The following is a 15,080-nucleotide window of genomic DNA, read 5'->3' as shown; positions in this document are numbered from 1 at the left end:
GTACCAATAATCCAGCAAGAAAAACAAAGTCATTTCAGGCCCTCGTATTTTAATCGAGTTGCCCCCTGCCCTTGTAGAGAGCCAGGCACCTGTTTAAGGGAACCTTTCCCCAGACTTTGTTATTTTTCATTTTGTTGTACCCTCAGGTTTTCAATCAAGCCTTCATTACAAAGCAAACAAATAAGTTCCGGGTCTGTGTGGAGACACAAGTATAGACATGAGTTATGAGATTTAAACATGCACAAGGCTCTCGTCCATAATATGTAACGTCTGCACAGGACAGTCTTGTTGAAGACTGTGAGAAAATCCAGTATAAGCTCCACTGCTCCGGAGTCTGACCTAGTCTCTGAAAGACAAAAAGAGAGGAGAGGAGCTATGTTGTTAGGGTTTTCTAAGTAGGGCTACATCAAGTAATAGATTCAATTAATAATGACAGACACATTTTATCTTCAATTAGTTAGGTCTTTGCAGTGCACAGAATTTTTTTTTTACAAAACACATTTTTACGAAAAATACATATTTGGCAAATGGCGGATGGCCACAGAGCAACTTACTGTTGAAAAAGATTAAGATCCAAGCATTTTTAAATGTTTCATGTCAGGTACTGTCATCTGGTACTGTCAGGTATCTTTTATATGAAAGCTATATTCTCATCTATGTTATAAATTCATGCAAGTATTTTTATTTTTCATAAATGCTCATTCTGACAGCAAGTGAGTCGCCTTTACACTTTGCACTTAAAGTAAGCACGAAATGAAAATTCACCCAATTCACCCAAATTCAAATCTAGTTCTTAAATGCATATTATAAACTCTATTGTGAACAATTTGACCATGCACGTTTAACCTTCTAATGTTTAATTAAAATGTCATAACTTGTACAAAATTTGTACCTATGCATGTGCATCAAATGGAAGTCATAGAGCAAAAGAAAAAGGCAAGGCAGTGCAGTGCAAAAATATTGAAAAAAATATTTAAGTTAAATTTAGCTTTAAAATGGACAATATTGAAATTACTATACATTCATACAAGTATGTTTGTATTCATAGCCTTGGAGGAGAACACTGGATGGGATGTGGAGTAACTATTTTTTATTACATTTTTTTGTATACAACTTTAGCATATTAATTGAAGGCTGCAAGGTGGTTTACTCCCCAAGCCTTAATAATGTCACATGATATAAGTCTATAAGATTTTTTTTTTCTTCATTTAATGGTCCACCAGGTAAAACCTTTTCTCAACAACCGCATGATCTGAGTTATGACAGATGTAAACGTTTAATCCCTAACCCCAAATATGAACACTAGTAATAGTTATGCCCATCTTAGCTAGCCCCACTTATGAGTTAATAAGGCCGAAAAAGAGCAGCAAATGTAAGAGGAAGACTGCATCAGAGAGTACTGATCGTTATTAACTGTTTAAGTGTGGATGCTATGATTTATGGTGCTAAAGTGGCCTGAGTAGAAATGTCACAGTGCATTTCCAGATGCATCTATCTTGTGGTTTTGGCAGCTTGTTGTTCTTTAGACTTACATGTTTGACGTACATTAGAGTTGATACACACATACGTGCACTGGCACACATGCGCATATGCACAGCTCTCTCCCATCCTCTCTGAATCCCCGTCTTGTTCAGTATTCCAGCATCTTCGGACATCTGCTTTCCATTGCCAGCATCTCTGAAGACTTGAAAACATTAAATGCTGGCACAAGCTCGGTCTCACTCCAGCACTTAATGCTGCACTTAAGTGACTTGAAAGGCAAGAGGCGAGAATTGTAGAAAATGAAGTGTCACCGAAATAAAAAATCACCTAAGATTACCACCAATTACATTTAATAATGGCCAACCCATCTGCTGATCAGATGCAGGGAGTCCCCGTGGTCCAGTGGTGGGGGGTTGCACTGTGTCTACTCCTACTGTATGTTACTGTAAAGCAATGATTCTAAGTAGCTTTTCTGGATTACAGTTTTGATTTTGGACATCAAGTTGACATTTGGCCTCAAACCAGTAATAATCATTAATAATAATAATCAAAATATCATTAAAATATTCATAAAATCAAATGCTGAATGTTTACATGCACAACAATACCCTGACAATACCCAACAATATGGCATATAAGAAAAATATGTTTACATGAGATTTTAAATCTGTTTTTCAATCTGTTGACATCACATATTTGAAGAAAGACATGCACTTGGAAAAAAAAAATCAGAAAAGGTATTTTCTACTGTGCCAGTATTTTCTGCTTAATATTTTTTGTGGAACCATGATTTACTTATTTGTTATTTTTCTTTTATTTATTATAAATTACTTATCTATATCTAACTTGATAAAACACAGTTTTTAACCTGAGCTTTCACTTTGTTGGGATATAATTGATGCAAGTATGTGCAAACACACTCATACACTGAAAATATGCAAAGTGAACATGACAAATTGACAGTTTTCTAACTTTATGTTAAAAATGTGATCTACAGGTCAAATATTGTGTTTTTAATTTTCCCAAATAATTTGTAACTATATTGACCAAATGACAGATGAATTTGCACAAAATAAAGCAGAGCTTGACTGGAAGCAGAGACTCTGATGTCACCAAAGTTATGGGAAGTGTTTTCTGGTCCTCTTTAAAAGTTGACAAGTCTGAATAAGATGGATTTATAGCATGGGAGTGTTTGTCTTATAAAACAGCTTTGTTATTTGACCAGAGTCTAAAAGCCTTTTTCTTTTGTACATGTGAAACGAGGATGACAATGGAAGTGTTTTTCTGCTCTGTGATTGTGTTCTTGTGTTCTTGTGAATGAGGCCAGCACACCAGTCTGGTTTTCATCACGGAGCTCTCTGGCTTTGCCCTCAGGTGTTATTGGCACCACACTGCAGTGATCTCACACCCAAGATTGTCATTCCTTAATAGCTTCTGAATGCTTGCAAACCTGCTCCCTCCTTTACCCTGGCTTACATTCGGTCAAGATCAGAGATCTTCCAAGAGAGCTGAAGAAACATCCTCTCTGTGTTCTGTCTGTCCTCCAGGTATAGATGAGAGCCAATGTGCTCTTCGTCCTTCATCCTTTTCAGTTTGATTTCACTGTGTGAGATACAGACAAAAAGTCTGGGAGAAAAATCTCTTCTGGAGGTTTCTATTGTGTATATATCAAGACTTTTTATGAGGTATCATCTCCACATCTGGATAGCTGACATAAAACATTGCTGTGCTTCAGCCTGCAGCCGTGCTTCATATTTATATTATAATTATATTATGTTATGTTATGTTATGTTATATTATGTTATATTATATACTTCTAAAAAATATATTTCATGGATTATTAAAAAATTATCTTGGTCATGCATCTGATGATACCAATGTTTTAAGTACAAGTAGGCTATATGTTCCACTCCTCTTTGAGCATTAAAATCCCTCGTTCTTTTTTCTCTCTCTCTTTTTCTCTTTGTTCCAGCTTTCACAACTGGAGCTTTCACAGACTCCCACCTTCTGACCAAAACCAAGTGCAATACCCAGAAGTGAATTACCATTGCAAATTCAATATAAATCCAATCTAACATTCTGTCCAAGTTTCCAAATGTGGAGGAGCTTCTCTTATGCAGCCTTGGCGTAACTAATTCTGTTAATGTAACAAAGCATCACGTCTTTAAACCTCTCCCATAATTCTCTCTATATAGAGCAAGGATTTTAATGCAAACTTGGATCGGAATTGATGTAACTTGGCAGCACGTTTTTGGAACTGGACAATAATGCATTAAAAGAATCATGGAGTGTGAAGTATTCTGATACTGAGCCATTTGCCTCGTCTTCTGCAGGTTGGATATGCACATTTCTGTGTTGCACAAGCGCGTCGATTGGGGACAATCAACTCCGATCATCACCTTCAGCAAAGGCATTTCATCTGCTATTCATGATCGTTTTTATGCTTGTAATCAAAAGTGCCCCAAAGGTTCTACTGTTATTTGGAAACAAAAAATCCTATTTGTGTCTTCTGTTCCTCATGGTTGCTTAAATAGCTATTTTGGGGGTTAAAGGGTCTTAGCTAAATGGCTCACAGCAAAACTGTTTTCACAAGCTGCCTCTTGTGGCAAGAACTGCATCCCAGATATGATATTGAGCAATTCTGAAAATCTGTAAAACAGATTTGTGTTGAAAATTCCTGTGGCTTCTGGCTATATTCTCTCTGCACCTCACATCAGCAGTATAGTTTACCTCTACTTGACTTTGTGGCATTTAAAGACGTCTTGTGAAACCGATTATCAGTGTCACATACAGGAATCAAGCCTAAAATAGGTTTAACACCATATAATTTCTGTTTAAAATGAGCAAGACAGCATAGTAGCATGCTAAGGGATGAAAGAACAGGAGGATATAATTAAAAGAATGTTAGTTTTAGTGTGAAACAAACTATTCCAATGTCATTGACAAACCTCTCAATCCTCGCCAGATGAACCAAGAAAGCCCTGGCTTTAGCTCAGCGAGCAGTGATGTTATACACAAACACAGTTTGACATTCCAACTGTGGGATTTCGAAGCCAAGAAAAAATGATCCAAGATTTAATAAACAAGCATTATTGTTCTTTGAAAACTAGAATGGATGTGAAAAAGTGTGTTTCTTCTGTTTATAGAGTTGAGTGGATCCAGCATGTGCTTTATAGGACCTGCGTGTCTTGTGACCTCCTTCTCCTTCTCCATCTTTTCTTTTTCTCTTTCTCTTTCTCTCGTTTCTTCTCACCTCTCAACACTCATTTCTTTGTTTCCTCACAGTTGTTTGCTTTATAGCAATTACTTGTCACCTTTTCATTTTGTGTACTTGGAAACAATATCTTACAGAACCTCTTTTGTCTTTGGTTTGGCTTTATCCACATGCTGGTTTTGATCAGAATCCATTGGGTGTTGCATTAATAATTTCATCATTGCGAGCAAATTAAATTTCTAAAATCGAGTTAGTAAAAGACTTCAATAATGTGGTAACCCACACTGGACTCCAAAGGAGTGTCAGCTTTCCTTCTGGAAATATTTTTAAACCGTATTTATCTTTATTGTGATTACATTTGCTACACTCAGTTTAAGAGTTCTCCCTGTGCAATGACACCGACTGTGTCTCGTTGTTAAAATTAAGTACTCCTAAAAAAGTCGTGCAATGGGTTTAAAAGATTGGTGAATCATTTTAAAAATCTGTAAATGTTAATATAGCTGTCGTATTCTCCACCTGTTTCAGTGAATGGGGGATGTATCTCATTCTGTTCAGAGAAGGAAAGCACTCCTGAGCTTACAGCAGAAGAAGGATCCTTGCTGCGCTGTGGACAGAACCTGCCAGTTCAGCCTGGAGCCCTGTACCACCACAGCAGCCACTGTGGACCACCCACACAGAACCTTCTTCACCTGCAGGAAAGCCCCCACCAAGACGCCAGGTGAGACTAGCACTGTGCAACACTTTTGTGGTTTTATGGCTAAAAAAGTAACTGAATGTGCTATTTATAATATATGTTAACATTGGCAAAGCATAACGTTATTTCTTTCAATTTTGACTTTTCGAAATTAGCTAATAATCTACTACATATCTGATGTACATTTATTTTATGGAACTGTGAAACTGTTTGCATCATGATTTATGCAGTCTAATTAATATTCATGAATGAATCATTGTTATTTTGTGAAATGACAAACAGCAATTCCCCTTCCTTCTACTTACACTACCATTCAAAAGTTTGGGGTCAGTGAGATTTATTTATTAATGTATTTATTGGTTGGTTTGAAATAATTTAATGCTTTATTAAGCAATATAGCATTAATTTGTTTAAAGGCAGGTCGCAGGGAATTGGACCGTCCGAGCAGTGGTGGTGGCTCAGCATTTATTTTTAAAAGTGACAGTAAAGACATTTATTGATTTACAAAAGATTTACAAAGATACATATTTATATTTCAAATAAATCTTGTTCTTTTAAACTTTCTATTTATCAAACAATCCTGAAAATAATTGGGCCAATATCATAGTTTCAGCCTATTAAAATTATTTCTGAAGGATCATGTGATACCAGAGACTGGAGTAATGGCTGCTGAAAATTCAGCTTTGCACACAAAGGAATAAAATACATTTTAAAATATATTAAAATAGAAAATAGTTATTTTAAATTGATATAGTATATCACAATATTACTGTTTTACTCTATTTTTGATCAAATAAATACATTCTTGGTGAGCATAAGAAACATCTTACTGATCCTTAACTTTTAAATGGTATATTAGTACCATTACTAATGAAAAAACAAACATGTATTTGCTTTTTGTTCTCTGAGACATCCAGGATTCGCAGTTCATGTGAGTAGGATCTAGTAAAGTGCATGTAAAGTATTTAAGATTGCAAGTTTATAGTCCTGCTAATTACATTAGAAATGTAAACACATATCTGCAAAGCAAATAAAGTAGGTTGTTTAATAAAGCTTTAATGTAGTGCAGAACAAATCAAACAGGCTAGTAAAACACTGCAGCACTGATGGCACTTCTTGGCTGCGTTTGTTTTTTAAATGGCTAGGAAAAGAGACTGCCGTTGATTTCTGTTGGCTTCTGTGTAGCCACAGTATAGTTGAAACCCATCGTTTCAGCGAGGGACGCTATCCAAAGTGCTTTCACTCAAACATGCCATCCAACTCTCCCAATACTGTCGCTGAATGTCACTGCTTCAGCCAGACAGGAAGTGGTTAGCCTGAATGGAGCGACTCATGACAAACTTGAGGCTTCGGCTCAGCCAGCGCTCTAACATTAGCGGTTTCCCGAACCAAGTGAAAAGGGGACTTAGACAAAATCTTTCACAGGCTGCTGGGACAGAGGGCCCTTCTCACATCATCCCGGAGCTTTGCACACAAATCTATAATGAGCAAACTGACAGGAATTATTATGTGGAAGATCACAGCGACGCACTGAGAAATATGACCTCCATGGGGTGGGGGGTGATGGGATAAGCAAAGATTTCCACTATAAAGGGGAGTATTGTAAACACAGAGCGTTTAGAGGCCCACCATTATACCACCAAAACCAGGTGACTTCTATTTAGCTCACATGTAGGCTTCGGTTAACTCCTTTTGTGTCATCAAAGCCTGTCATACCCTGAATATGATTTGAGTATGACAACCTGCTTGTATTCATCTCTCTCTTTTCTTATTTTTAAATACCCATTCATAACTATAGTTCAGGCCAAATTTCCTGCATCATTTATTCATGGAATTGCTCAGGAGCATTTGTGGTGGAACTAACCGGTGTTTTAAAATACACCGCAGTGGAAACCCATCCAATGGCTGTTTCTTGAGAGAGAGAGAGAGGGACATAAAAACTAGCTTCTGATCAGCACAAACCAAACAGTATAACCTAATAAGATTCTGTAAGGGTTTACAAAACGAATCTCCAATCGTGTCGCTTTTGGTCAAACATTGTCAGTGTTAACAGAGATGATTGAGAGTGCAGGTCTGCCAGGACCGGAGCACAGAGCTTGTCTGTTCCTTTGGTGTCTGACAGTGCAGAGTTGGCAGTGCTTTGAGAAGCCCTGGCCTTTATCTTTCAACAAGCCAGGCCGCTAATAGTGTGCATATTCTTTCTGCTCGGTTCTGCCTAAATGCTCCTCATATTCCTCTGGGTGTGTTTCATTCTCCCGCAGGTCTGCTGGTTTTCAGACGTCTCTCAGCTCATCGTCTCTGTCCGGTGGCATCAATGGGTGTCATCCGTCCTACCCCATCAAACAGGAAGGCTTCAAGCTGGGATCGGCCCTGGTTGACTTTTCAGAAGGGATGGGAGCAGGTCGCAGGGAATTGGACCGTCTGAGCAGCGGCAGCGGTGGCGGCGAAGGTAGCTTAGCAACAGTTCTCTCGTTGTCAGCAATGGCGGTGACTGTGTATCCATTTAATAATGAAGATGGCTCCTCCCTGCCGGCTTTGTCCCCGAGCTCGCGTCACTCAGCAAGGCCGAACACGAGCGGACTGAAGAGACGCTGCCTCTCGGTGGCCTCCCAGTCAGCCTCGGAGGGAATCGATATTGGCGCAAACATCTGCTCCTCCCAGATGTCCTGCGTTAACGGCCTGTGCACCAATTCGTCGTCGCCTACCGCTGCCACGTTCTCCCACAAGCCTATCCCAAGCCCTCAGCTGCCGTCACCTTCCACCTCGTCCTGCCTCCTACCTCTCTCCTCTTCGTCTTCATCCTCCTCGGTGTCATCGGTGGAGCATTGTGAGGACGTGGGCTCCATGCATCCAGGGCCCGGCGTGGGTTGCAGCGACGGGCTTGGACTTCTCATACAGCCCGGTGCTGTGCTGGACGGCTGTACGGCGACGCTGAAACAGGAACCGGTGGATGAGTTCTCTCCAAGTGAGGAGGAGCTCTTTCAGCATCACTATCACTATCTGACGAACCACGGAAGCCACTGTGGTGGGCATTCCCACCATCACCACCACCATCAAACAGGCCCCCCACGGCCGCCCATGCCCCCTCCTTACCACCTGCACCAGTACATGGGCTCCAGCCCAGGAGCTCTACTGCATTTTCAGAGCCAGCAGGAGTCTCCACCCTCAGGCCTGCTGGCACAACCCAAACCCACAGGCCTGGTCGAACAGCAGGTGGCCGACAGGGAGGACGTATTTAGCGATAAGCAGGTATGCCGATGGATTGACTGCAGCGCGGCGTATGAGCAGCAGGAGGAGCTGGTTAGGCATATCGAGAAGGTCCACATCGACCAGCGCAAGGGCGAGGACTTCACCTGCTTTTGGGCCGGATGTGTCCGTCGCTACAAACCCTTCAATGCCCGCTACAAGTTGCTCATCCACATGAGGGTTCACTCTGGAGAGAAACCTAACAAATGCATGGTGAGTATCTACCATTTTTAGCTGGCTGTCAAAAGCACAGTATTTCCAGCAGTACCCCATAATGAAATTCATAGAGGTGATTATAGCTGGCAGCTGAAAATGGCCTTGAAAATGCATGCGCTGTATTTCGGACTGAATTGCTTTTTTTGGAATGCTCATTGGCTTAAATTTGAGTGGAAAGTTGGGGAAACCAAATGCCTGTGTAATTATTTTTAATTAAGCAGGTCAGTTTTAAAATCAGTTTTAAGCATGTATTATCAACTAAGGACAAATAACTCTTTCATTAGGCTTTATTAAACCAAATTTCTTTCTAAAGGACCCACAATTTTTTTTTTTTAATTTTTTTTTATGTCCATTTATTCAAGGAATAGAATTGGAAGTTCTCTCCTAGCTTCATTTTTCGTAACAGCTTTCAAGGGACCACCTATGCCTATTTTCCTCAGCTTAGTTTTACACAACCATATCACATGGCATGAGAAATTATGATTTCAACTGAAAGCACAACTAATTTTCCACTGAAGGGTTTGGGTATTTAATTGGACCTGTAGTCTAGCTGTATAAATAGTGTTGTGGTGAAACCCAAGACATCCAGGTAAAACTCTCAGATTCCACAAGTCAACACACTAATCAATGTCAAAGTGCCTTTTCTGACATTCTCAGCTCAAGTGGAAAAATGGCTCCAGCCCCAGCAATGCACAAGTCCAAATACACAATTAGTCCACAATTTGTGTAGGGTGAAACTCTATTTATTTTCTTAAGATCTCTTTCTCTCTCTGTGTCTTTCTGTCTTTTCCTTAAAAAAAATATATATATATGATTGAGATCTTAGAAAAAACCCTACACATCTGTTTAACATAACCAAACAATGCATGCACTTGATCCCTTTAAATAGGATGTTTAAATGTTTAGCCGTCCCACAAGTATTAAGCGAATTGGCTGTTTATCCAAACTAAACACTTGGAAAAATGTAGTAGTCTGTAAGAACGCAGTCGCAGAGGAGATGACTAGCAAAATTCCCCTCTATTGCACAATTGGAGAACGTTAGGTTTCTTGTCAGATATATTCAATTTCATACACAAGATTATGTCCAAAAATCCTTTTATTTTACAGATACTTTAACAGCTTGTTTTTCGAAGTCGGCCTATTTATTTAAATCCCAGGATGCCTTTTTGGATCCGAATTATCAGTTTAGCCGTGTCAATAGGAGACAGCTGTACACTAATATTTGGAGCATGTTACAAGGGTAGCATTAAGTAGTTCCGTTGAGGTTATTAATGATGAGTTTTGTTTATTCTCGAGAAGACGTTGGTTTACTCCGAGCTCACAGCAGCTGGACTGACAGATGTAATTGGATCCTATAAATTCCTTCAAATCCATGCAACTACATTTTCGGCATTGCTGCACACTCTGCAGCATAAACTTGGTAGTTCTGTAAATCATTTTTGAGAATCGTTGCTTTGTTGTTGCATATATGTATTTGAGTATTATTGTTTTTTTCTTTTTTTTATAGCAGAATTTCTGAAACATTTTCTCACTTGCTCATACTTGTAGGCTAAAACAGTGCTGTAGGAGTTCTTACTCTCAAAACTCTGCCTGGACTATGTGGCAAGAGACATGGTATAACCTGTCAGAACAAACAAACACTCATTTTTATTCATTGCGATGCTAAGCAGATGCTAAGATAGGAACAAATGCATTATTGTTGTAAAATGGCTGGACATTGTCTCTGGATGTAGCGAAGGCCTCTCACTGAGTCAACTCTGTCCAAGTTCAGTCTCTGTTTTTAGGCAGTCCGATGGCCTGGACTAGAATCACATTAATATTTCCTGTGCGAAAATGAGAAAAGGTCAATTTAAGTCAAACGTCAAAGGATTTCAAATTTAGTGGATCATTAAATGAATCCCAACTGGCACTAGTGTGCTACTTTCAGGTCTATTCAGAAAGATTTTGATTTTATTTTGTAACTTAGTGCTTTCAAATATTAATTACTTGCATTTAAACATTTTTTTAAGGAAATAGTAAAGTAAATAATGTGTTCAAGTTTTCAAGTATTGATGTTTTTTTTTTAAAGTGACTTTAATGGTATTAATACTAATGCTATATGACATGATATTTTTATGGGAAATTTTTATTGTATAGACTCAATCACCCAAACTGTGTGATTCTGAATGAAAATTCATCTTGATTCATTCAGTAATGTAATGTTACATACTAAAATAGTATATAGTAGGGTTAGTAATAAGTTATATATATATATATATATATATATATATATATATATATATATATATATATATATATATATATATATATATATATATATATAATATAGGGGTGTAACGGTACGCATATTCGTACCGGACCGTTTCGGTACAGGGCTTTCGGTACGGTGCACGTGTGTACCGAATGACGGAATGCAATATTTTGTGCGCGGAACATAAGTACATTTTCGTGTTTCCAAACGAACATATTAAGTGGCGGAAGTCTCCGCGTTCAGCGCAAATCCCGCCCTGCAGCTGATTCTAAGGCCGGCGACACACTAGATGCGTGGCACAAGCGTCTCAGCTGCGTGGAGTGTCCGTTTTTAATTCGGCTCCCATGTTAACAGGTTAGAGCTTGCAGACTCTCTGCGTTTCCAGGCAAAATAGAATAGGAAAATATGTTTATATGTCATTTTGTACACAAATACATATTAATTCATGACACTTTGATGTTTGAAAGTCTATAGGTTGACATAAATTCAGATATAAATGTAATTTAAAAAATAAATGAATAATTATCGATCACCTGTCAAACATAGTCTATTTTGCCGTCAATACTGTTGACGTTGTCCTTTATCAGTAGGCTTTATATTTATGCTCAACATGAAGTATAGATATTGTTGTCATGAAGACAAGAGACTGGTCTGTCGGCGGTCTCCCTGTCACCTACAGCAGCAGGCACGGCACGGTTCTGGTGAAGCAGGCCTACAAGCTGGGATTGGTAATGCTGCACTGTAATCATAGTTATTTATTTATATTTTACATTATATTTTATTATATGATATTGGTTTGAGACTGAGAGTATTTTATTTAGTGGAGAACTTTGCAGCAGTATTTTATTTCTTATTCTTTTTTATTTTATAGTTATATTTTATTAAAAAGTATTTAAAAAAAAGTGTATAGTAATAAACAACCTGCAGTTTAATGTTTGCATTCCTTTCCCTTACTGTACCGAAAATGAACCGAACCGTGACTTTAAAACCGAGGTACGTACCGAACCGTGATTTTTGGGTAACGTTACACCCCTAGCCCCTGTATATATATATATATATATATTTTTTTTTATAATAATAATTATTTATTTATATTTCACAAATTGGATGAGTGCATATACTTGACTAGTTGACCTTTCTCAGGTTGTGAAGTGTTTTCATTTTTTCCTCTGAATCGATGTCTTCCTGTGACCTCTGCAGGAAGCAGCTTTTGTCTGAAAAATGTTGCATTTGTGGCCTTTGCACAGTATACAAAGATATTTTGGTATTCTAGCTATTTGTGCAGAGGAAACCGATGAGACGTTTTGATTTAGAAGCAAATGCTTCAGAAAACCAAGCTAATCCCTTTATTATCTTTCCAACTGCAGATTCCTCAGAGAGCGCACGAGGCACGATTTCCCTGGAACCAAACATAACACTTTCTCATTCCTCTCTCTCTCTCCCTCTCTTTCTCTTCCTTGCTTTGTCTTCTCTCGCAACTTTGCTGCATTTCATTTGTATCATGCAGCGCCTTGGCAGGAAAAAGTCATTATCACAAACATAGGACGGGGTTCTGACTCTCAGCTTTGTCACCGTCCATACCTGGACGTGGTTTTATGCCCCGGCACGGTAAAACACAGCTACATCTGCAATCACTGAGCTCGGCAGACCTCTTAAAACTGCTTCGCAGACTTTGAGAGGCTTTTTCGGTTCACCCAGTCCAATTAAAAAGTGCCGCGGGCTGTTTTGTGGTAGTCGGACAGCAGAGGCAAAAGGCATCTAAAAGGAAACAACATAATCTCACAGCAATATCCTGTTGTGTTTCATGTCTAATTCAAGTTTTGTTTTAGCTTGTTGCTTTTTTGCCCTTCTTGTCTGCATTAATATTAAAAATGTATCCAGCGACTGCTGCCCCGACACTGTCCCAGGGCTCTTATACGTCAATGCTGTACTGGATTCAACTCTGGATTTGTATTTCAGATCACCTATCCCAGCAGCTCATGAAATTCATGTAAATATTCATCAAAGCGTATCTGTTGATAATACTTCAGTTACTTATCCAGTTGATCATGTTTGATGAGCAGATCCATGCTACAACATTGGACATTAATGATGGTTTCTTTATTGAATTTCCTCTGGAATGTATTGGTTTATTGTTATTTCATTACTATCTTGGCTTTGGTTTAGCGTTATTGCAGTCGACTTGAGGTTCTCTTGCCATTTTCTGCAGTTTGTTCCTGCTGTGACAGGTTAAGAGTATGGGCTATGCTGGTCTGTATTTTATGTGGTTAGTGTGTGTTTACTACTGTACTAAACGGTCACTGAGTTCTCATAGTCATAATAACACTCTGTATTAATTCCTCCAACCTTTTAGATTTTACTATTTGGCTTTTCCTGCGTCATCTGTGCTGACATTCATTCAGGCATAAGTCTCATGCAAAAATGTCAGTGTATTTTGGAACCGGATTGTTTGTTTGTTCAGTTTTTTCAGTCTTTTCATGTCTTTTCAAATAAAACGTTTTTGTTTATTCAGGGATTGAAACCCATATTTTTTTATTATATTTTATTTAATAATTATTTTGAAATAATTATAATAATACATTCATTTATAAAATTATATATTGTTATTATCAGTATTATTAATCATAATACATTATGAATAACTAAAAAAATATTATTTAATTATTACTTTACTCATTGCTCATTTAATAAATATTACATCTTCAAAAGTGACCTCTTTTTTTGTAATGCTTCTCATTTGTGAAATATTAAATTTACAAGATCACATGGGAAGGGTGTGCAAGTTTTTGCAATACAGTTTGGATGTGTGACTTGATGAAGCAGTAAATGTTTCTGGGCAGTACACACCCATCTTTGTCGTCGTCACCATTACAAGACAGCTGGTCATTGATCATTTGACTGCTGCATGTTGTAATGTTAACGGATATTAGGATTTAACTTCCTAAACCACACCTTTTTTGTTACCTCATCGAAATTAAATGTGGAGCCACCTTTACGACGATGTTTGAACATACAGGCCTTTACTTGAAGAAAAATTGGCTTAAACAACCTGCTGGAAAAAACATAGATCATGGAATTTCCTTTCTCAACCCCCCCACACTAGTGTGAAACCGGCAAACTTATATATAAAGATTTATTAGACAGATTTTTGGACAAGCGTTCAGAATTCTCCAGCAGCAGCCGTCCCAGACCTTTGCCAAAATGGCGTGTTTTGGAGTAAATGGACGCTATTGTAAGCAATCAACACAGATGCTGGAAATGCAACGGCTAGCGCCATTAACTAATTAAAACGGATGGCCTGTGCATGAGCTGACTTTTTTCTCTAAATGCAGTAGTGAAACCTGAGCCACCTGAATTCTGCCCCGGCAAAGGCAGAAAGTGGCATTGAAACTAATGTGGATGTACTAGAATGAGCTGCTGACATTACTGCCCTGTCTACTTAACTTAGCAACTGCCAGCTCTCTAAGCCCCATTATGCTAGCAGGTAGCAACAGTTACCTGCACCGAAGCAGCAGGACTCGAGGACTGTTTCCTATCTGTTTCCACTCCATTTGCCAAAGCTTTGCATTCTGGGTGAATTGGATTTAAACAGTGGCTCCTTTGGGAGATTGTTCTTTTTGGGGTATTTAATAAGAAGGAGGAGTTTATGATTCCAGCACGATCATTGTTCATATGAGTTTTCAGAAACGTCATAAATCTCACTCGAATCCAAGTTTCCAGATGGTACTGCAGAAGAATGCACGTGGTCAGAATCATTTTTACAATTACGGCTCATAATTTGCAACCTTCAACTCTCTAATGTTTCATCACATGAAAGTTACGGTTGAATTATATCTTTAATTTCAAGATCAACAAATCCACCTCTTTTTTTTGCTTGCTGTCAGACCCAATCTACAACTCGATTGTCTTTCCGTCATGCTAATAGCTATGCAACGGAGACCATATGTGATACATATATTAGCATGATGAAACTGCTG

At 38.5% G+C, this 15,080-nt stretch overlaps 1 protein-coding gene across 3 annotated transcripts in view; it reads left to right on the top strand.

Annotated features, from left to right (window-relative positions):
- Positions 1–15,080, top strand: part of LOC132097903 (zinc finger protein GLIS1-like) — an 80,427-nt gene that overhangs the window by 18,204 nt on the left and 47,143 nt on the right. For 2 of the 3 annotated variants that reach the window (XM_059503892.1, XM_059503890.1), the window contains exons 3-4: positions 5,222–5,414; positions 7,652–8,849. In XM_059503892.1, coding sequence (XP_059359875.1) covers positions 5,222–5,414; positions 7,652–8,849 — 1,391 coding nt within the window. The remainder of the gene's footprint in view (positions 1–5,221; positions 5,415–7,651; positions 8,850–15,080) is intronic. The other variant, XM_059503891.1, reaches the window with a different exon arrangement.

This window comes from Carassius carassius, chromosome 21, assembly GCF_963082965.1.
Source record: "Carassius carassius chromosome 21, fCarCar2.1, whole genome shotgun sequence".
Classification (NCBI taxonomy): domain Eukaryota; kingdom Metazoa; phylum Chordata; class Actinopteri; order Cypriniformes; family Cyprinidae; genus Carassius; species Carassius carassius.
Note: the sequence above shows the minus strand (reverse complement) of the source record. Positions and strands in the feature narration are given on the sequence as shown.